This window comes from Phocoena phocoena, chromosome 1 (genome assembly GCF_963924675.1).
Source record: "Phocoena phocoena chromosome 1, mPhoPho1.1, whole genome shotgun sequence".
In the NCBI taxonomy this organism is placed as follows: Eukaryota; Metazoa; Chordata; class Mammalia; order Artiodactyla; family Phocoenidae; genus Phocoena; species Phocoena phocoena.
In genome coordinates this window covers 2,114,044-2,136,483 of record NC_089219.1, presented here as the reverse complement: position 1 = coordinate 2,136,483, position 22,440 = coordinate 2,114,044, and the positions used below count along the sequence as shown (strand labels likewise).

The window sequence follows — 22,440 nt, the reverse complement described above, 5'->3', positions numbered from 1 at the left end:
TTCCTGGAAAGACTAAGGTCTCAAAGAGGGCTGAGTGTGCAAAAAGAGGCAGCAACCTGCTTCTAGCCCCGCTGGCCTGCTGAGGCGGGGTGGGGACAGCTGCTGCCTCCCCCTGGGGACCAGGGGCCGGGTCACACCCGCCTGGGGCCCTGCCCCGTGGGGAGAGGGAGCCCCCTTCTCTGGCAGCCACAGCCCCTGGCTGAGTCTGCTCTGCTGGTTCCCGCAGGGTGGGCCTGAGTCAGGCCCCTGAAGGGCAGTCTAAGCCATTTGGGCTTGGGGTGCCCACTGACCCCTCTCCTGAGTCCCCTTATTATAGGGGCTCAGCAACGGCAGCTGGGCGTGTGGACTCACGGCAGGGGCTTGAATCCCGGCTCCCCTGCTTCTGTCCACTGGACTTGGACACTCATGCTATGTCTGCCTCCGTTTCCTTTTTTTACTGAGTAGGGATGATAGTAGTTCCTGCTCCCCCATGGCTGTCGGGAGGAGTCAGTGAGTTAAGAGCTGGGCTGTGCACAGCGCCCTGCACAGCCCGTGCCGCCTCAGTGTCGGCTGCTAACTGTGGTCGTGCTGTTCACGGAGGCTCTGCTGAGGGCCAGGCGCATTGCAAATACTGCCTGTGCTCGTGCGTGAGGCGCCGTATTACGCCCTTCAGCCGAAGAGAAAACAGTCCTAGAGAGCTTGTCACTTTGCGAAGGTCACACATCTACAGAGAGCAGGGGCCCTGGATTCCAGAGCCTGTGCCCCAGCGCCCACCCTCGCCCTTGTGCCAGTGGCTCCTGGGGGCAGACAGAGGAGAGCCGTCCTCCACTGGATTCGCCGGGAGCCCACGTGGTGCTCACTCATGCTCAGAGGCACTGACAGCACAACTTCACAGCGACCTTGATCAGGGTCACCTCAGCGGAGATGAGAAGGGGCCACTGGCACAAGGGGGCCACAGGGGTTGAGGCTGAAGGCTGGGAGTGGGGAGGGTACAAAGGGGACAGCAGTGATGCTGGCAGGTGGCAGCAGTGTGGGGATGGAAGAGGCCTGGTCATTTTGGCGGGATGGCCAGCCCCCGAGGGCCCTGAACCCGGTACTTAACCTTCCTGCTTCTCTTTCCTCATCTGGAGGGCGGGGATGATGAAACCTGGCTCCCAGGCTGTCACAAGCCTCTGACCAGCTCACACGTGCCGAGAGGACTACCTCGTGCCCTGTGCAGCCCTGGCTCCAGGTGCCCCGTGGGTGTCCGTGGAGTCAAGGACGGGAGTGAGAAGCGGGACGAGGGCCCATGAATGGACCTGGCTCCTGGCAGAAGCTGAGGGGCTGGAACCTGGAGCCCAGGGGTCGGGGCTCGCTTAGGGCAGGAGGACACCATCTACTCAGGGACAGATGGAGAGAGCTGAGGACGGTTATGGACAGGTCGGTGTGGGATGTGGATGCAGTGGGGGAGGAGGGGGTACTGAGAGGTTCTGGGACATCAGCTCTCTTCAGGGGGGTTGGGAAGATGGAGCCGGGAATTTGGGTGAGGACGCTTGGTTCAGAGTAGCAGTGATGAGCAAAGAAGCTGATGAGGGCCGGTGTGGGGACCACTGGGCTGCAGGAGACCTCAGGCACGTTCACAGTGCAGCCTTCCACCTGGCAGCTGGTGGGAGTGGGAGAAACCAGTAGCTAGACTGGTCAAGACTGGGGGTTTGCCGGGTAGCTGTGGTCAGAGGCAAAGGGGAAAGGGGAGGCCAAGATCCTACAAGGGAGCATTTATAGGGGTCACAGATGTCGCCCCACTTGGGAGCTAACGGGCTAGCCCGCCACGGTTTCAGGGATGCGGTTTCAGAAGACACACGAGCCCAGGTCAGAGGCAGAGGACTGCTGTTCACAGGGAAGCAATGTCCAGGGTGTCAGTGGGTGTCTGGAGGATGCTACCCACGGTGGCCGCATCACAAGAGGGGAACCGGGGGCCTGTGAACAAGCTTGGTCCTCACCCCTCAAGGTCCCTCTCTGACCAACGGCCCCGGGAAAGGCGGTCAGGGTCTGGTTCCTGCTCCTGGCATGCCCAACAGGACGTGCAGGAGTGTCTCCCAGCGGGGTCAACGGGGTGGACCTCGAGTCCAGTTTCTGGTCTGGCAGAGGCGGCAGTGGATCCAACGGGGACTGGTGACCGGGAGAAGGTCATCAAGAGGACGTGACTGCCGTTGGCCCTCGAGGCAATTAGAGTGTTGACGAGAATAATCAGTAAACAATCTAATATAGGGATCGACACAGAAAGCCAAGTATCATATGATACCGCTTATATGTGGAATCTAAAAAGAATGGTACAGATGAACTTCCTCACAAAACAAAAGTAGAGTCACGGGTGTCTTAGAAAACAAACTTACAGTTACCAGGGGGGAAAGCCTGGGAGGGGGACAAATTGGGAGACCGGGACTGACAAATACTACGATATATTAAATAGATAACTAATAAAACCGACTGTACAGCACAGGGAACTCGACTCAGTACTCTGTAATGACCTATATGGGAAAAGAATCTAAAAAAGAGTGGATATGTGTAGATGTATAACTGATTCACTTTGCTGTACCCCTGAAACTAGCACAAAATTGTAAATCAACTATACTCCAGTAAAAATTTTTTTTAAATCTAATATAGGAACAGAAAAGAGTATTATCTGAACCAAGCTGAGGACTGTAGCCCAGAAGCCAGCCTCTCAGATAGCTCAGAGGAGCTGCTTGGGAGAAGCAGGGTTTTCAGCACGGTTTTATATCTTGTCAGAACAACAACATCAAACACGTCAGGGATGCATTCCTTCAGGGTTTCAAAACACCAGATCAGCCTGTTCACAGCGAGTCCGGATGGTCTTGGCACCTGGGAAGGGATGCTGCCCGCATGCCTGAGCCTTTAGTGGGTTTGGAGGGGGCAGGGCAGGGAAACTGCAGGTCCGCAAACTCAGGAGATAACTAGGCAGAGAACTGAGCATCTGCTCGCTGACACACAGCGCTGGGTGCTGTGCTCATTTCCTGGGGCTGCGTCCCAAAGTGCCACAGACTGGGAGGCTTCAACAGCAGAAATTTGTCCTCTCACAGTCTGGAGGCCGGAAGTCCAAGGTCAAGGTGTCTGCAGGGCCGCACTCCCCCTGAAACCTGTGGGGGAAACTCTCCTGCCTCTTCCAGCCTCTGGCGGTTGCCGGCATTCCTGGGCATTCCTGAGCTTGTGGGCACATCACCCCAGTCCCCGCCTCTGTCTCCACGTGGCTGTCTGATCCCTGTGATTCTCTCTCCTCTTCATGTTGGACTCAGGCCCGCCCTGCTGTCCTCATCTTTTATTTTTAAAAATTAATTAATTAATTTATTTGGTTGCGCTGGGTCTTAGTTGTGGCAGGTGGGCTGCTTAGTTGTGCCACACCGGCTCCTTAGTTGTGGCATGTGAACTCCTAGTTGCGGCAAGCGTGTGGAATCTAGTTCCCTGGGATCGAACCTAGGCTTCCTGCATTGGGAGCATGGAGTCTTCAGCACTGGACCACCAAGGAAGTCCCTGATGTCCTCACCTTAACCCGGTGACGCCTGCAAAGACCCCACCTCCAAATAAGACCACGTGCATGCATGTGGAATGACGGTGGTTAGGACTTGAGTGTGCCTCAGGAGGGGACACAGTTCTCCCTGTGAGAGAGGGGTATACACGTGCAAACAACGAGGGGGCTCAAATGGTACTCGGCGCTGTCCACAGGCGCGTCTTGGTCGTGGGGGAGGACGGGGTCTCCTGCCGAGTCTGGCTGTGGCTTCCCCTGACCTGAGTCCCCCTGAGTTTGCGATGCTTCTTTCTTGGGGCTTTTGAAAGGCTGTTCCCACTCCCAGCGGCAGGTGGCAGAATCGTCCACACGGGGCCTTCAAACCAGAGCCCGGAGCCGGGTGCGGCGTCTGTAAGCAGGAGGTGAAGGTCATCTTCTCGTCCCATGGGGCGGGCGGAAGGCTTCAAAGTCTCAGCTGGGAGGTGTGGATTCTTATTTTATCTAAACTTCCAGAAGTTGTGCTTAGCGTTTTACCAAATCCATGGGTCCCTTCTCTGCCATCTGCCTCTGATGGAAATGGGGCTCGGGGAGCCTCAGGGCCGGCACAGCCCACGGGGACCGCACGGGTGGGACCTCAGAGCTGCCGGGGCTCTGGGTGCACCAGGTTGGAGGTTAAGGCAGAGCCCGGGGAATATTCCGTGGGCCAGACTCACCTTGCAGAGACAGCTGCCTTCTGGGCGAGGCCTCTCCTTCCTGGAGGGAGCCAGGCTGCAGAGCCAGCCACCATCATTCCACATGCGTACACGTGGTCTTATTTGGAGTTGGGGTCTTTGCAGGTGTCACCGGGTTAAGGTGAGGACGTCAGGGACTTCCCTGGTGGTCCAGGGCTGCGCCTGAGGCTGGACAGTGCTTGGTGGCCGTCCTGGCCCCAGGGACCCGTGTAAGAGCTGCCGTGTGGTGTAGCGTAGAGACTGCCCTTGATCTTTGACTTTGGCGGGTCTCCTTCAACAAAGAAACACCCTCCCAGCAGATGGGATGGGGGGCGGCTGTGGCCTTGGGGGTAAGAGGGTGGGCTTCCAAACCTCCTGGCTTTAAGGCACACGAGCTGGATGTGGGGAGACAGGACGGACACGGTGCTCCTGCAGTTTCTAAAGGCTGAGTTTTTTCCATGGTAACTTTCATCGCATCCTGCACTCGACCAGGTGGACAGTCTTGTTCTGCCCCAACCCTGCGGCCCGCCTCACTGGGCCCAGGTGCCCCGAGTGCTCTGTCCACACCTGGCGGGAACTGCAGCCGCGCTGTGATGGTGGGACCTGGCAGAAGGTCTGGCTGCACGGATGTGCTTCCCGGTTCAGGGCGGTCACTGGGGGACATCAGGGTAGGATAGGGACCAGGAGATCTTGGAAAGGACATTGCCTAGGACTGGGACATCTGTCCTGGTCCTGGTTGACGTGGCAGCGGAGGGAGGACAGGAAGGGGGACACGTATTGCCTTGTTCCCGAGAAATGCACGGACTGCACCATGGAAAATGTGTCCAGCAACAAAGTCCCGCGTCTCCCAGACTCGGCTTCCGGAGAAGCCTCTGTCTTCCCGGAGGACTGGTGCTGCTGAGACGGCTGGGCTGGCGCGGGTTGGGGGAGGGGGAGCTCCAGCATCCGTAGTGCACGGCCACCTCCTCTGTGGGCCTCTGGGGTCGGCGCTGGCTTGCCCTGTAACTGCTGTGAGAAATGACCACAGTCTGGGTGGTTAAAACAGCAGAAACCTGCTGTCTCGCAGTCCGGAGGCCAGAAGCCTGAGAGGAGTGGCTGGGCTGGTCCCCTGTGCTCTGTGCTCCTCCCTCAGCTTCTCGTGGTGGCTGGCTGTGTCCTGCGTCCCTTGGCTTGTGGGTGCATCCCTCTCATCCTGTATCTGTGTGGCCACGTGGCCTCCCCTGTGTTCCCCTGTGTCTCAGATCTCCTTCTGCTTCTCTTATGAGGACACCTGTCATTGGGTTGAGGGTTAAGTCCAGGACGATTTCATCCCAGCATCCTTAGCTTAATTACATCTACAGAGACCCTTTTCCCAAATCTGGTCAGATTATCAGGTCCCAGGGGCCAGGACTTAGAAAGACCACTGTTTTGGGGGATAGCTTCTGTCCCACATACTGCTGTAGCCAACGCCTGGCACTGGTGAATGAGTGGGCGGGTTTCTGCTCTCAGGGTTGGCGGCGGGGTGGGGGGGTCTGTAACACCCTTCTTGATACGGCCCCGCCCCCACCCCAGGTAAAGGGAGGGAGGGGTGAAGGAGGGGCAGGCCAGGCCGGTCTCTTCACTGAGCCGTAGTCGACTTGCTGACCCTTGACCAGCGGCCGAGAAGGAGCCAGCTTCGGGGCTGATGCTCTGGTCCTGGTTCACCACAGGGACAGAGGCACAGAGAGGCACTGGGCCTCGTCCAGAGCTGCGTGGCGAGTCAGCAGAGGCGTCCCGACCCGGCATCTGCTCCGAATCCACCCACCCCATTCCGGCCCCGTCACACGGCCCGATTTACATTTGCGTGGATGGCTTCTTTGAGGTCGGTTTCTCTTCGGGGACGAACGAGGAGGTGTAGAACCAGACTCCAGAACCAGAACCGGAAAGCTTCCCATCCAGCTGGCGAAGCGTTTGGCATAGCGTTTTGGATGCCAAGCTTAGCCATCGTTCAGCTCCAGCCAGGAATGATGCTGGATTCACGGTCCTCTCCCGGTGGGGCCTGTTTGTGGGAAGTGGTGGTGCCCCCCCCCACTATCATGGATGCAGAGACCCCTGTGGACACTGCCTGCACGAGGCCCTCTCCTCTGGGACCTGGAAATGCCTCTGGTGCTAATTAATTTTCTTGCTCTCTCGTCAAGGAGAAGTGTCTATAAAAATTCAGATGGGACGCTGGATTCTTCTCTTGGACTTGGAACAACATTAGCTCAGGGAGCGTCAGAGGCTGTGCTGGGCCGGGACCCTGTTTTCCAATCCTCTGGGACTGGGCAGGACCGCAGAGGGGAGGGGCCACAGCTCTGGGAAAGCGGGAGGGAGCTGTTTTCTGCTCAAGGGACCAGCCAAGCTGGTGGCATGCGTCTTCCTCTTCCCCACGTTAATTTTCCTTGGTCCAAAGGCTATTTTTTATCATTTCCAGCAGAGTGAGACAAAACCATTAACAAGCAGTGTCTTTTTCTTTATTATTTATTTATTTGGTCGTGCTGGGTCTTTGTTGCGGCAGGTGGGCTCTTTAGTTGCAGCAGGGGCTCCTTAGTTGCGGCTCGAGGGCTCCTTAGTTGTGGCTCATGGGCTCCTTAGTTGAGGCATATGAACTCTTAGTTGCAGCATGCATGTGGGATCTAGTTCCCTGACTAGGGATCGAACCTAGGCCCCCTGCATTGGGAGCACGGAGTCTTCACCGTGGCGCCACCAGGGAAGTCCCCAAGCAGTGTCTTTTAACCATGCTTTTCATAAAAGACTCACCTTCAGGGCTCTCTTCCAGGCCTGAGTGGCCCTGCAAATGCTCCACATCGGGAGGACCAGGCTGTGTCTGTATCTTGTAAGTTGGGCCAGTGAATCCCAGGGTGGAGTTGGGAGGTTTTGCTACAGTCTGGCTAAAGGCCTTGGGGATGGGAATTTGGGCTAAGAAGCATCCTTCCTGAGCTCCAGCTCAAAGGGAATCTGAAGCCTTCACACACAGAGGCCCCGTGGGTTCATTGTGGGAATCCGTGGGCTTCAATCCCCATCCTACACGTGGCGGTGCCCCACGGTGTGGGCTGCATGCCTCTCCTCCACCGTCAGAGTAAATCTCCCCTGACCCCCCATGCTTCTTGCCCTTCTCAGAGTTGGATCACTGTAGAGTGCCAGTTCTCCTGGAATTAATGAATGCATTTAATGTAATTCCAATAAAAAGTCCAGCGCAACTTTGAACGTTCTGGATAAAGGGGCTCCAGAGACCATTGGGAAGAATGATGGGTGAGAATTCCCAGAGAAATTTGCAGGTAAATAAAGGACTGATGGGGAGGTGCTCCAGCCCATCACCAGCGAGCATCATGGGAGTGTCTCATTCCGGTGGTGCAGGGCAGACGGTAGAACCACTGGGGTTGGAGTGGAAAAACCCACAAAAACACGTTCTACTTGCAGCTTGTCTGGGCTGAAGATGCTGTGTTGCATCGGAGGAAGCAGGCTGGCCAGCTAACGGCCCTGGGACACCTGGACGACCCACCAGGTAGAGTCTCCCTTTCCAGCACACAGCCAGGTAAATTCCACATGAAATGACATTTGCATGCCCAGATGTCGTAAAGAAAGAAAAATGTATTCATGATCTTTTCCAGCTAAGTGCCTACAGCATTTCTAGGCAACAGGGGAAACAGCAGTGTGACCGCCTATAGGTTTGAGGACACAAAACTAGGAACTTAGATTGTCTGGAAGAAGCATCGTTAACCACCTTAAGACTGAAACTACAGACCAGGAAAATGTTTGCAGTGTCCGCAAACTGTCACTTTATAATGAAAATGGACAAAGAGAGAGAATTCTCAGGGGGTGTTTACTGCAGTCTGCTTAGCTGGGTTACTAGAAAAGTTGTCTGAGTTAAATCCACTTATGAAAGTGTATTAAATGGGCTTCCCTGTGGCGCGGTGGTTAGGAATCTGCCTGCCAGTGCAGGGGACACGGGTTCGAGCTCTGGTCCAGGAAGATCCCACATGCCGCGGAGCTACTGAGCCCACAAGCCACAGCTACTGAGCCCATGTGCCACAACTACTGAAGCCCGCGCACCTAGAGCCCGCGCTCCGCAACAAGAGAAGCTGCTGTAATGAGAAGCCAGCGCACCACAGCGAAGAGTAGCCCCCGCTTGCCACAACTAGAGAAAAACTCGCACGCAGCAACGAAGACCCAACGCAGCCAAAACTAATAAATAAATAAAATAGATAAATTTATTTTAAAAAGTGTATTCAACACATGTGTACTGTTTGATTACTTGTTTCAAATATAAAATCTAAGCACCCCCTCGTGGCATGTTGGTGGCCTGGGCAGCAACACACACTGGAAGTTAAACAGTCGGATGCTTGACTGTTCCCATGCCCTCAGGGTTCAGGCTGTGGGGAGGAGATGGGCAAGGGTGCCGGGGGAGCATCGGGGGTGCCAGACAGTCTGCACGGGTGGGGCTTTGTTTGGGGAGGTGACCTCTGTGCTGCGGGTTCACGCATCTACACCTGAGCCTAAGCCCTCCCGAGTGTGTGGGGTGTGGTAGGTGTCCTAGGAATAGGGATGTCCCGCAGGAAGTGCCCACCCTCTTCCCACCTGCCTGCCCACCTGGCACCTGCCTTAGGACAATTCGCCTGACAGCTGAACTTGGTGCCGGGCGGGTAGAGGTGGATTATGGTGGTGCCAAAAACATTTATGCTTCAGGGGCCCTTCCAAGTTAGGGCCAAGGAGGGGGAATGGAATGTGCGCACAGGTCATGCATTTTTGTCAAGTTAGCAAAATAACTTCTTTTTACATAACTCTTTTTCAAGAGGCCCCCCGTTTTACGTTTCAGGCCCCACCAAACCTTGCTTCCCCCCTGCGAGCAGCCTCCGTTTTAACCCACAGGACCCACCTGAATCCTTTCCTTTTTCTCTCCAAGAAGCAGGAGAATGTTCCTAAAGAATGGGGCCCCCTCGGCCCACGTCGGGGGACCGGGCGGGAGTCCCCGGGGAAGCTGGTGAACATTTTAAGCTGCTCACTCATCCCGTGCACGCGTACCCAACACCCGTTTCGTGCCAAGCACAGCTCTGGAGGGGAACGGGTCGGGTCTTTAAAGATGGCCAGCGGGGGGACCTCTGGGAAGCTCTCGGGGTTGGCGGGGACTTGCACCCCAGGGCAGGGCCCCGCACTCACACGGGCACTCTTGGGCTCTCTTAGGGCAGGCCCTTGGGAGACCAGGAGGAGCATGGGCCAGTCCTGCTCTGGGGAGCCCAGTGAGGGGCTGAGGGGTGAGAGTGAGAGGTTGGCACACCGGATCGTGTCGGGGCATCACTGAGCAGGGGAGTCAACCTGTGTTTGGGGTTTCAGAAGATGGTGAAATCACCCTGCTGTGGACAGAATTGTGTTCCCCACGAAATTCATACGTTGACGCCCGTACCCCCAGTGTGACTGTATATGGAGATGGGCCTTTAAGGAGGTGGCTAAGGTTACATGAGGTCATAAGGGTGGGGCCCTGATCCTATAGGTCTGGTGCCTTAGGAGAAGAGTAAGAGACACCAGTGCTGCGGTCTCTGTCCCATCTCCCACGCCCACCAGGCGAGCACACACCAGGAGGCAGCGTCTGCAGGCCAGTCAGCGTCTTGACCCTGGGCGTCCAGTCTCCAGAATGTGAAAAACCAAACATCTGGATGTGTTGACTGGGACACCGCCGAGGGGCCGTCGGACTTGCGGACCTCCGTCTGCTCTCAGCTCGTGATCCAGCGGTTTTCTTAGATTGGCAGATCGAGTCAAGGTCTGCAGAGCCAGCCCGCCTTGTTCAGTTCCCGGATCTGCAGTTTACAAGGGGCGACTAGGGGCGCTGCTCCCATCCGGACCTCAGTTTCCCCATTTGTACAGCAGGGTGGCAGCAGGGCTGGCCTGACAGAGACCCCCGCCCCCCCCCCGTAGGATGACGGGGGTGTGGGGTCCGGTGTCACGGAGGACTGCCTTAGCAGGGGGTGAGGGGCGGGATCTCTGGTGCCCCGCCCCTTGGTCACTCGTGTCGCACGGGACCTGGGACTTTGAGCCCGAGAGGAGCCGGGAGCGCGAACGGGCAGCCGTGGGTGGGTGGGTGGGTGGGGCGCCGGGGCTGAGGACCCAAGCGGGGGTGTGGGCGGGGCTGTGGGCGGGGCTGGGAGCCGGGGAGGGCAGGTCCGGGAGTGGAGCATCTGCGCGGGGACGGGCTGTGGGCCGGGGTCCCGGCCGGGGGGCGAGCCGGGGGCGGGGCGGGATCGGGTCGCGCCGGGCTGTGGGCGGAGTCGGGGCAGGGGGCGTGGCGAAGGCGGGCCGGCCTCTCCCGCGCGGGGCTCGGCGCGCACTGGGCTTTCCGCGCCGGGGCGGGTGTCTGGCGGGGCTCACCCAGGCGCGCAGCGCTCTGAGCTGCCCTCGGGCGCGGGCAGGAAGCCGGACCCTCGCCACCTGAGGCGACCTCACGGTCGGCGGGACCCGGCGCGGCACCTGTGGCTGCGCCCCGTGCGCCCCCCCGGGCCATGGCGCACGTGGAGACTGCGGCTCCGAGCGCCCGCCTGGGCCGCCTGTGAGCCGGGGACCGGAGGAGGGAGCGGCGCGGCGCGGCGCGGCGGGCACGATGCCTGTCCTTCCGGAGGCGGGGGCGGCGGGGCGCGCGGTAGCCCTGGCCCTGGTGCTGCTGTTCCCCGCCGTGTCAGCGGGCGCCGGCGCCCTGTTCCGCCTGCAGCCCGGCATGTGAGGAGCGGGGACGGGAGCGGGAGGGCTGGCGGGACGTCCGGAGCCCCGGAGCCCTGGGCGGCTTGTTCCCCGGGGCCCTGAGAACACGGGGCTCATTGCCTTAACGGGGGAGGCGGAGGTTAAGAGACAAGGGGCTGGGTCTGGGGGCGCTTCCGTGGCAGGACCACCCGGCCTCTCGCCTTCCCCTTCCTCCTCTGTCTTTTAAAATTTAATTTAATTTTATTAATTTATTTTTGGCTGCGTTGGGCCTTCGTTGCTGCGCACGGGCTTTCTCTAGTTGCGGCGAGCGGGGGCTACTCTTCGTTGCGGTGCTCAGGCTTCTCATCGCGGTGGCTTCTCTTGTTGCGGAGCACGGGCTCTAGCCGCGCGGGCTTCAGTAGTTGCAGCATGCAGGCTCCGTAGTTGTGGCTCACAGGCTCTAGAGCACAGGCTCAGTAGTTGTGGCACATGGGCTTAGTTGCTCTGTGGCATATGTGGTATCTTCCCAGACAGGGATCAAACCCGTGTCCCCTGCATTGGCAGGCGGATTCTCAACCACTGTGCCACCAGGGAAGCCCCCTCCTCTGTCTTGACTCTGCATCATGGGTTTGCAGGCTGGGTGGAACCTGCATCCAGCCGAGGTGAGGGAACCTGGGCAGGGTCCGGCCAGGGAGCTTGGGGAAGGCCAAGAAGGCCAAGAAGCAGCCTGTGCCCACTTCCTTCCAAAGCCTGTCTCCTGGGGCCTGGGGGCTGTGCCCGACAGGGGGCTGCTTGGGCTTGGTTTATGTGTTAAACACGTGGGCTTTGGGCCTGGGAGACAGAAGGCATTCAGTACCAGAACGGGCAGGAAGAGAGGGTCAGGGAGCCAGCCAAGATGAATTTAATTTTGAAAGATGATTCCCCAGTGGGCTGTTTAGCGGTCTCTTTCAAACAGCAAATCGATCCTTGTGTTGGCCTCAAAGGAAAACTGGTGCGAAGTGAGCCGGTCTGGAGGAGGAGGGATGGGGGAGAGCTTGCTGGCAGCCCCCATCCCCGTGCTCCCTCAGGGTGCTGGGCCGGGGGCCCGCAGAGCTTGGAAAGGCAGCTGAGGGGCTGCAGAGGGGCAGCGAGGGGCCCAGGCTGAGGTTGGGGCTTCCTCTGCAGGGCTTGCCCCAAGGGCCCTGTGCACCTGGCCATACAGGAGGAAAGGACGGGCTTCCAGGCGGAGCTGCGGAAGGGACAAGTCCACGCCCCCTGGGCCCTGGGTCTTGTTTTACTCCAAGAAGGAAGAGTTCCTCGTGGCCTTTTCAGAGGAGCGTGGTCTGGGGCCCCGAGTCCCGCCTCTCCGTGTGACTTCTGCCCAGCATTGCTCTTTGCTGTGATCCCAGTGAGTTTAGTTTGTCAAAGGAAGCTGTGGCCTCAGAAGGGATTATCACGGGGCATTTGGCCGCTCAGCCTGCCTGCTCTTCACACGGTTGGCTGGGGATGTCCAGAGGCCCAGGCTCCCGGGAATCCCAGGGTGCTGGTCAGGGTGGACACCTGCTCAGCCGGTGAGGACATTGGGGATGGAGGGCTCTGCTCTAAGAGAGGCTTCTGCCCCAGTGCGCTTGTGGGGACCACTGATCGCCCTTCCGGGCCCCCGGTACTGAGCCTGTTCCCTGGGGTCTGCCCACTCACCCAGGGCTCTGGGAGGCCACTAGCCAGCCTGGGGAGGGCTTTCCACCAGCCGCTGGAGGATTGCAGGAGAGGTCAGCCTTCCTGCTGCTTGCTTTCTCCAAAGCCTCCTCCCCCTCCCCCCTCCTCCCCTCCCCTCCCCCTCCCCCCTCCTCCCCTCCCCTCCCCCTCCTCCCCCCTCCCCTCCCCCTCCTCCCCCCTCCCCTCCCCCTCCTCCCCTCCCCTCCCCCTCCTCCCCTCCCCTCCCCTCCCCCTCCTCCCCTCCTCCTCTCCCCCTCCCCTCCTCCCCTGTCCTCCCCCCTTCTCCCCCATCCTTCCCCCTGCTCTTCAGATCCTTCAAGGCTCCTGTCCCTCCTCCTGGGGCGCCTCCCACCTGCCCTCTGGGGGCCTGTGCCCCTATTTCTCATCCTGGGGCGTCGTCCCTCCAGTCTCTGATGCCCTCCTTGTGTTGAGTTCCGTGCCGCCTGCGAGCACACCTTCCCATTCCTGTCTGTAAGCACCTGCCAGGACCTGTGGTGGGGCCGCAGTGGGCACTGCTGGCTGGCTGAACAAGTGGGGGGCTGCTAGCTCTAGCTGCTAGACCCCCGAGACACCTTGTGAATGGGCCCATTCCGCAGCTTGTTCTGTGCAGAAAGGAGGTGGGCGCCAGCGGACTCCTGGAGGTGCCAGAGTTGCCTCTTTGCTCCCTGCACCCCAGAGGGACAGGGGAGGGGCCGGAGAGCAGCGTGGGTCCCAGAAAGTCCTTTTCCTCGAAGGCCCCGTCGCCGGTGCCGCCCTTCCCTTCGCGGGCAGCCCCACCCTCTCTGGCCGGCTTAAAACCTCCATGGTGGGCCTGTGGGGAGGCAAAGGAGGAGGGTGCTCTACGGGGGCTCCCACTGCCTGGCAGCCCCAAGGGCTCTGGGGTCCCGACAGCTGGGACGCAGGAGTGACGTGGCTGGTCCTTTGGCTCCTGCTGGCCCACGTGTCCAGATTCCAAACCAGCCAACGCTTACTTATTTATTTACTTACATCTCTGAAATGAATCTCTGCGGCCATGGAAGGGCGCTGGCCTTTCTCCCTGGGGCCTGGACTGACTGCTGACTGTGTGTGGGGCTGGTCAACACAGGGCTGTGGGAGCAGCGCCTGGGCACAGGGAGCTCTGACCAACCTGAGTGAGGCTGCAGAGCTCAGAGGAGACATCAGCTCACAGCACTGCTTCCCCCTGGGTTGGAGTCCTCTGGGCAGCTGTGCTAGGAAAATGGCCAGTGCTTTGCAATCAGTTCATTACATGGGCCCCTCCCATCCAGAGAGGGACAGGCCCTCCAAGCTCAAGTCCCTGCTTGCAAGTAACTCTTGGACCCACTGGCCCTGAGGGTTGGAACGGCCCCCATTCGCTGAGGCTGAGGCTGAGGTTTTCTCTGGTCATTCAAAGACCCCTGCTCACCGGTCAGGGAGTTTGAAAGCTGAGCTGTACTTTCAGCGGCCTGTGAGCAACTCCCGGAATCTGGGTCCTGCTTCCCCATCTCTCTTGGGGCTGAGGCTGTGATGGATGGAGGGAAAGGGCAGGGAAGGAGTACATCTATGGCCAGCTGCCTCATGCCAGGCCCTGCGTTTGCTGCTGGGCACGTGCTTGACGCTCTGATCGATTGTCCACTTGTCTGGTGGGGAGATCCGGGTGTCCAAGAGTGATCTGCCTGGGTCACGGCATCCCTAGGACCCCGGAGCCTGTAAAAACAGACGCAGCCCCCTTCCCGGACCAGGGGGTGTGTGCAGCCAGGCTTCCCTGGCTGCGCAAGGCCAGCTGCCCCGCTTCCCTTCCCCGGTGTTCCCCACCCTCACCCTGGTGCCTTGTGGGCCCAGGAACTGCCCACCCTGGAGGGACGCATCTCGTGCCCACCCTCACCTCCAGCTCCAGGCGAAGGCCACCAGCCTCCAGGAGCCCTGCTCTGCCCCGGGGAGTAGATGGCCCGACAGCTGGGATGAGTACCCCCTCCGCCCAAGCTGTGTTCACTTTGTAGCTGGGAAGTTGCCTTCCCTCCCCGCAGATGGGCAGCTGGGTCCAACTTCAGGAGCAGAGGGGCCCGAGCAGGGACTTCTGCTCCACCTCAGGGGTCTTTCCTGTGCCCTCGTCCCACTGGCCTCTTTGTTTCCTCCTCGGCTCTCCCTCCCCCATCCCACTTCCTCCCTCCTTCCAAATGGAAAAGCCAGCTACGCTTGTGCTTCTGAGGTGCCGGAAGCTTCCCAGAGGAGAAAATCATTCCAGCGCTAGCCCCTCCTCCCTTTAACCGTTTTCAGGGATGTGGAGAGCGAGGTGCGACCAGAGGGAAAACCTGCCATCCTGGAAGCCAGGCGGCCCTGCAGGCCTGGGGGACCAGAGTCACGCAGGTGCCTTGGGGGGGCGGGGACAGGGCGGGCAGCGGACGGGAGAGTGACCAGAGCACACGTACCGGAAAGGCTGCTGTGTGGCCTCGCCGTGGTCATCTTGCTGGTTAGCGGCGGCCCTCGTGGCTGAGGTCTGAGGGGTCCAGGAAAGAGGGGGCCCTTCAGAGGAGAGCACCAGCCCCTACTCTGGGGTTTTCTGCCAGGCGCCAACTTCCCAAGCTCCGTGCGGGCCGGTTCTCCTGCTGACCGAGTGGCCAGACCTGCTCCCCCCGCAGCCCCCCCTGAGATGATGGACCCCTGTGAGCCATGGCGTGCCCTCCCCAAGGCCCTGACAAGGCATGCTGCGTGCTGAGCTGGGTCGGCATATGTACGGGAATGGTGGTGACATCCCAGGGGATGTGGGGCCTTGTGACCCAGAGACACAGGGACTTTCTCTGAGCCAGGGACGTGCCAGATTCCAGACACGTGTGATCTTGTGTCAGGAGCCCTTGAGGCACCTGCTGCCCCCTTCATAGGTGCTGAGGCCGAGGTGCAGAGAGGGTCAGTAACCTTCCTCAGGCTGCATAGCGGGCCCCAGGCCTGGGTTGTTGGCTCCAGAGCCTGTGTTTGTAACTGTCCTCGGAATGTGTCGCCTCCATCCTCACAGGCCACCCACGGCTCGGGGGGCTATTTCAGGGTCCAGGCCAGGCCCTGCAGCCTGGAGGCTCAGAGGCCATCGGGCCTAAGCCCTCCCCTCCCTTCATCCGCTCCTCCCTGCCCCCGCGGGAAGAGAGCGGAGACCTGACGTCTGTGTGCTGGGCAGAGGGGTGGGTGAGAGTTTGGAGCAGACAGGATGCTGCACCTACAGCAGTTCACTTGGGCCTGATCTCGGTTTGCAGACGGCAGTTCCTCCTGGGCCTGTCTCTCCTGGAGGCACCTACGAGGCCACCTGCCCTGGCCGACAGGAGCCTTTTCTGTGCCGGCTCAGCGAACCCTCACGACAACCTGCGAGGCCAGTGCTGCGAGTCCTCACCTGCCAGGGGGCACCCGAGGCTCAGGGAGGTCCCCTGGCTTGTGTCTCATGCTTGAGCCCCAGCTTGGGGCGTCTCAGAGGCAGGGAGAGTCGGGGCTAGAGAACGCCAGGGTCAGAGTCAGACGGACTCAGGGTCAAGTCGTCACTGTTCCCAGGACCTCCACTTCCCCTATTTGCGGGGCAGTGGCCTCTACGCTTTGGGGTCTTGCGAGGGTTGGAGGGATGCTCCGGGTGGCGTGGCCCATGTGAGGGGGAGGGTCAGACGTGGCCCTGTGAGCCCCTCCTTTTTCCCCTGAGCATCCGCTCCCTCAAGGCCAGGCCTGTGCAGGCCTGGGGTGGGCACCGGGCTGGGTGCCCTGCCACGGGGCCCGGCCTCGGGTCTGGACGGCTGGGTGCCCGAGGGTGAGCGTGCAGGGGGGTTGGTGTTGGTGACAAGAGTGCTGACCGTCTGTCTGTGTCCCAGGCCCAACGTGTGTGCGGAGCGGGAGCTGACCCTGGTGGGCCGTCGCCAGCCCTGTGTGCAGGCCTTCAGCCGCATGGTGCCCGTGTGGAGGCCGGGCTGCGGGCGGCGGGACTGGTGTGTCGGCCACAAACGCAGGTGCGTGCAGGGCTCCCCGGGTCCCGTGGGGGGTGGGGGCTGCTCACACGCAGCTCAGCATGGACCACTCAGGCAAAGGGGTGGCCGGGCTGTCCGGGTCTCAGGGCACAGGTGCCGCCCCCGCCCCGTCACTGAAGCCCCACATCTGAGGTCAAGGCCTCTGACACCACCCTTGGGGTGTGGCCGCCACGGGGGCTATTCCCAGACTGTAAGTGCCTGCTCAGCGGCCACCTGGGGCCCTGGTGGGTGGGGGAGGACCCCGTGGGGAGGGGGCCTCGGAGGGGAAGGTGGAGACTCTATGGGACAGGAGGGGACCCTGCAGGGAGAGGTACTGACCACGCAAGAGGGGGAAAAGCGGGGCGCCCAGCCTGCCGAGGTCCTGGCTGGAGGCGGCTGCTACTCTCTGACCCCAAGCCCGTGTGAAGCCTTTATTGCTCGAGACTTTATTTCACAGTCAAACAGAGGAGTGCCTTTGCCTATCTCTCTTCTTTCTGTAGACTCGGGGTCTGGCGTCTGCCTGGTTGCAAAGCTGGGTGGGGTGAGGTGATGAGGGGATTCCGTCGTTGGGGAGGAGGGCTGAGTCCTCCGACGGGAGTGTGCTGTCCAGCCTCTCGGCCAGGTCTTCGGGCCAGGTCTTCGGGACGTGAACCTGCTGGGCCTGCCCCCGGGAGCGGGGGTGGGGGGCGGCCTTAGTTTTAAACGTTTGCTGTATGATTCGTACACGTGCAGAACGGAGAGAGACGGGGCAGTTACGTCTCAGCGTGGTTCTCAGCTGGTGGAGGTTCGTCTCCCTGCTGGCGACCTTGGCCGTGTCTGGAGAGTTTGGGTTGTGAGAGGTGGGCTGGAAGGATGGGGCAGGTGGAGGCAAGGATGGCCCTTCCACCACGAAGGTCCCGCCCCAGGGTCAGGAGGGCCGAGGCTGGGCCATGCCCGACACGAAGGAGAAATCACCACCATCGTTTCCTGAGACGTGCATCTTGCAGTCTGTCCTTCCCAGCTTCCACACTCACATGGATGTAGGTGGATTTGCTAAACGGGTATCAGGTCATGTCAGCTGCCACCCCCCTCCTGCGCCCCGCCCCCCAACTTGTGGTGAAAGGGCGCTCTTTTGGAAGCAACCAGAAGCCCTGTGGTCCCTGGGCTGGAGAGTGGAGTGGGTGGCCGTGCTGCGGAGGCCCCTGTTACTGGCTGTCAGACCGTTTCTCCAGGCTGGCCTGGGCAGGGCGGGGGACAGCGTTTCCAAGGTGGCTGGTGCCTCAGCTTGTGTGCAGCCTGGGGCAGGGGTGTGTGTTCTGGGTCGCAGTTTCCTGGGAAGGCTCGGGAGGGCCTCTGGGGTCCTGTCCTTGCACCGCCCAGTTCGGGTGTCAGGGACCCTCCCTCCTGAAACCCAGCAGGGCCGCCGCAGTTCCGCGGGAGCAGTGCGGGCCCCTGGCTCCGTGGCGGCCACCGTCCCGTGCGCCTGGCTCCGGGCTGGAGCCGGGCTCCACCTTCCTCTGCTGGGCTGTTCTCGCTCCAGGTGAGCGAGGTTGCCTCCCCGCCCCGGTGCTCATGGCGGTCAGCGTCCTGCAGCGTTTCCTGGGGTCAGTGGCTAGTGTTTGTGGGGGTCCCGGCCTCGTTTCCCTTCCAGAGGGCCCCTGGCCTTGTTAGCTTGTTAGTGTCGTATGCCCCCCACGACGCCTGTGGCCGAGCCCACCGTTCAGCTGTGCAAGGTTTCCAAAATGCCTCGCACAGCTGGCCCTCCAGTGGCCGTCCAGGCTGTGGGCTCCGTCGCTGGCCCGCTCCTCTCCATCCTTCAGTAACCCACAGAGGCTCCGGCTTCCCCGTGAAGCCCGCCCTGAGCCCCAGCCCTCCCTCCTCCGCGGCCAGACCAGCGTCCAGCCCTCCTTGGTCCGTGTCACTTCTCCTCGCCTATCAGGAGCATGTCCGCAGAGGCCCCAGCATCCCACGTGCTCTGGGAAACACAGGGCACGCTGGTGCCCAGCCACCCTCCAGCTTCTGCCGGCACCTCTCCTCGGCCCATGCCCGCAGCCAGGGCGTGGATGGGGGAGGGGCCGGGCTGCATCTCAGCAGCGAGGGCGGGAGGCCAGCCCCTCCGCTCCCCCACACCCAACCAATGTGGGTGCAACCTCTGAGGGCCCTGCCGTCTGAGGAGCTGCATTTAGAGGCAGCACGCTCTGTACCCCACGATTTGACCGCACCCCAACTTGCACCAGCTCAGGGTCACCCTCCCTCCCTTGGACAGACAGGAGGTCCCTCCTCTCTGGAGCTCCCAGGGGGCGGCCAGCAAACGAGGACTCACAGTGGGCCAAACCTCGCTCTAGGGTCAGACCCTGTCTGAGCCTCTGTTCCCCGACTGCAGAGCGGGGGCATCAGGCCTGGACTGCAGCTGGGGGAGGATTATGGAACCAGCCACGGGCCAGGCCACACATGTGGCTGCTACGTGGCGGCTGCCACTTCTCTTGCAGCCGCGGTGACTCCCACTTCTGATTTCTGGGCTGGTGGGCCTGCTGCGTGGCCCTGGCAGGGCCATGTGGGGTGACACGGGGCTCTCTCCTGCCCCAGAGCAGGCGAGGTGATACCTGACAGACTGGATGAGGACGTCAGGGGGCTTGCTGCCCCTCTCCCCATAGCGGGCGTCTACCTGACAAACCCGCCAGTACAGGCTGCCCCAGGGTGGGGGAGCTTGGGCCATGCGCCCCCTGGGGGGCAGGAAGGAAGCGGGGTGGGGAGGGAGAGGATGCTGGGAGCACGGAGCCCACATGTGGGCTCCCACCAGGCCCCTCCCCACTGATCCCGTTGCGCTGGAGCCTGGGCTTTGCGGAGTCTGCATAAGGTGGAGGAGTGGACATCAGCCTGGTAGCCACGCCCCCCTATCCACCTGGCCCTGCAGGAACCAGCTACTGGCCGTGGCCAGAGCCCCCGTGACTCTCCCACGGGAGGTGTCCCATATGAGCTGCAGGGGGCAAGGGCTGGCTCTCAGGCCCAGTGGGGGCTGCAGGCTGACCCGCTGTCTCCAAGGGTCACTAACTTTAGGGGATGCTGGGGAGGGCGGCAGATGGGCCCAGCTGGCCCGTCTTCCCGGTGACGGAGAGGAACAGCACGTAGCCCAGGGAAAGGGGAAATATTTACGACGGAAGGGCCCAGACACCATCCGCCCTGCCAGACATTGTCCACCACTGTGGTCGGTCTCTCTCCAGGCAACTGGTTTCATGTCCTGCCAGAGTGGCGTCGTGCAGAGTCCCCCGAGCTGCCCGTACGCAGTGACGTGCGCGCGTTCACACTTCTGGGAAGCGCCCTGGTTGTTTGGTGGGGTCCAGGTCCCCCGGCGGCCACGGGCTTCATGCCACTCCCGAGGGCCGGGAAGAGCAAGCTGGGGGCAGGGGTGCCCATGTCTCCAGGTGTCCATGACCTGGAGACGGCAGCCCAGCTGCTCCCGCTACTCCTGGGGCCTCCAGGGCCCTGGACCCAACTGCTGTTGGCCAAGCCCCAGGTCGCCAGTTCTACAGATGGCAGTGGGTGCGAGGGTGCTGTGCCTGGAGGGTGGCCCCTGGGTTGTCCCCTCCCCTCCTCCCGTTCCTCCGCTCTCTGTCCCTCTCCCCCGCTCCTGCCCCCGACATCCCCTTGACCAGGCTTGTCACTGTAAACCCAGGGACCTCACAGCCGTGGACCCCAGGGCCTGTGCTGAGCCCTGGGTCCTGTATGAGTTTCCTTTTGCTGCTGTAACAAATTATGACAAACTGAGGGCTAAAAACAACAGGGATTTACACTCTCACAGTCGAGGTTAGAAGTCTGAGGGCAAGGTGTGGGCAAGGGTGGTCCCTTCTGGAGGCTTGGTGGGAGGGTCTGCTCCAGGCCTCTCCCCGCTCCTGTGATGACCGGCCATCCTTGGCGCTCCTGGGCTGGTGGCGGCATCACGCCAGTCTCTGCCTCTGTGGTCGCCTGGCCTTCTCCCTCTGTCTGTGTCCACAGTTCCCTCTTCTTACGAGGACACCGGCCATTGGACTAGGTCCCACCCTAAGCCAGTACGCTGGCCTCGTCTTCACTTGAGGACATCTGTCAAGACCCTATTTCCAAATAAGGCCACCTTCACAGGTTCCGGGTGGGCATGGATTTGGGGGACTCCGCTTGGGCTCGGGGCAGGCGGGGCAGTTAGTCGTCCGTCTTCCTGACCATCACCAGATGGGGGTGGAGGTTGTCTGGGCTGGGGTGTCAGGAGGGGCAGCCAGGGTGGCTTCCCTGGGAGGTTGGCAGGGGTGTCAGGCAGATCCTGGCGTTGCTTCACCCACTCTCGGAAGAAGCAGAAGCAGAGGTTTCCAGAAGGGACCCAGGAGCCCTGGCGTTGGGGTGCAGCTGGAGGGAGGTGGGTGGGGGGCTGAGTAGGAGCGGGGCACCCCCTACCCCCCACCCTGGCTTCTGCTCCAGGTTCATGGTTGCAGGCGAGTCCGGGGCTGGGCAATGCCAGGAGAAGCAGGGCGGAGGCCGGGGCTGCACTGGCAGAGGTGGCCCTGAATGGCTGGGCTTACAGGGGCAATCTGGATTTGGGGAGGGGATAGACAGGAGGCCCTTACGCCTCTGGGTGGTGAGGCCGGTCTCTCTCTGGTGCGTGGGCACCACCTTCCTGCGGCCACTCCCCATGCCAGGCCCCAGGCTGGCTGGATCAGCTGCCTGCTTCCAGCTCCTGGGTGGGGCTCTGCCTCCCTCTGCTCAGCCTTTGTGAGGCCGTACCTCTCCCATCAGAGCAGGAACCAGCCTTGGACCCGGGCCACCCTCCTCCAGGAAGCCCTCCTGCCTGCTCCCTTCTGACCTCAGGGCTGTGTGCTCACACACTCGGGTCCTCCTGCTGCTGCCCACCGTTGCTTCACCCCCATCAGCCTGTCTCCCTCGGGCAGCCCTTGGTGAGGGAAGGGATCCCTCCTCGGGGACGCCCCAGGACAGGCCCGCCACCTGCCTCCTCGGTGCACGGGTGGGCCGAGAGCCTGGGGTGCGGCCCGCCCAGCACTGGGCACCTTGGCCCACGGGGCTCATTCCAGGAGCCACTCTCGCTCCCAGGTTGGACACTGAGTGTGACCCCCAGACCCTCACAGACTGGCTTGGCGATGAGAGCCACGTGTGGGGCACGATGCCTGTCCTGAGGCCGGCTCAGAGCTGGGACCTCCCTGGGGCTGGAGAGGGAAGGGGCGGCATGTCGCCCTGTTGCCGGTTCCAGGACGGCTGTCAACCCCCCGCCCCCGCTGCCCCCAGTGGCCCCTCGTTCACCTGGTGCGGCCGCGGGATGCAGACCTTCCGCCCACCTCCGTGCCTTAACCTGCTCGGCTGTGAAAAGGGGACAGTGGGAGAATCGGTCTGGGGGACTGGGTGCGGTGAGGGCCGAACGCATCGGGCAGAAGTGCCTCGAGCCCGGTCCCTCGACGGTAACGCCCCCCTTTTCCCTTCTCTCCTAGAACCGTCTACTACACGGGCTACAGGCAGGTGTACGCCACGGAGGCCCAGACCGTGTTGCGGTGCTGCCCGGGGTGGAACCAGCAGCCCGGAGACCAGGGCTGCCTCTCCTGTGAGTGCCCGGCAGCCCCGCCCCACCCCGCCCCGCCCCGCCCCCCTCCTGCCGCAGATGCCACTGCCTCCCGTCCAGTCTAGCGGGATGTGGCTCCTGCGCGGTGTGGGAGACCTCAGGGCCTCTCTCTCGGCCACTCTGCTCGCCAGAGGCTGCTTAAGTGACATAATGAAGGAGAAGGCCCAGTGAGTCCTCCACCCCCGACGCTGGCCAGAGCCGCGGAAGGAAAGGCTGGCGGGGACGCCGAGCTGGAGGGTGGGGGGGCCGTCTGCTGGTGCCCAAGTGCCCGGCATCGGGGAGGGGTCCGAGGGCAGCTCCGGGGCCGTGGGTTGGCGCCAGTGGGCTCAGACGCCCCTGAGCTCGGTGTGGCGTCGGCGTTATAGAGCGTGAGCC

At 61.6% G+C, this 22,440-nt stretch overlaps 1 protein-coding gene across 1 annotated transcript in view; it reads left to right on the top strand.

Moving 5' to 3' along the window:
• Nucleotides 1-10,774: 10,774 nt before the first annotated feature.
• The window catches only part of MEGF6 (multiple EGF like domains 6), a 100,681-nt gene continuing 89,015 nt past the window's right edge, over nt 10,775-22,440 (top strand). The window contains exons 1-3 of the mRNA XM_065896114.1: nt 10,775-10,890; nt 16,362-16,496; nt 21,938-22,047. Of these exons, the coding sequence (XP_065752186.1) occupies nt 10,775-10,890; nt 16,362-16,496; nt 21,938-22,047 (361 nt within the window). The remainder of the gene's footprint in view (nt 10,891-16,361; nt 16,497-21,937; nt 22,048-22,440) is intronic.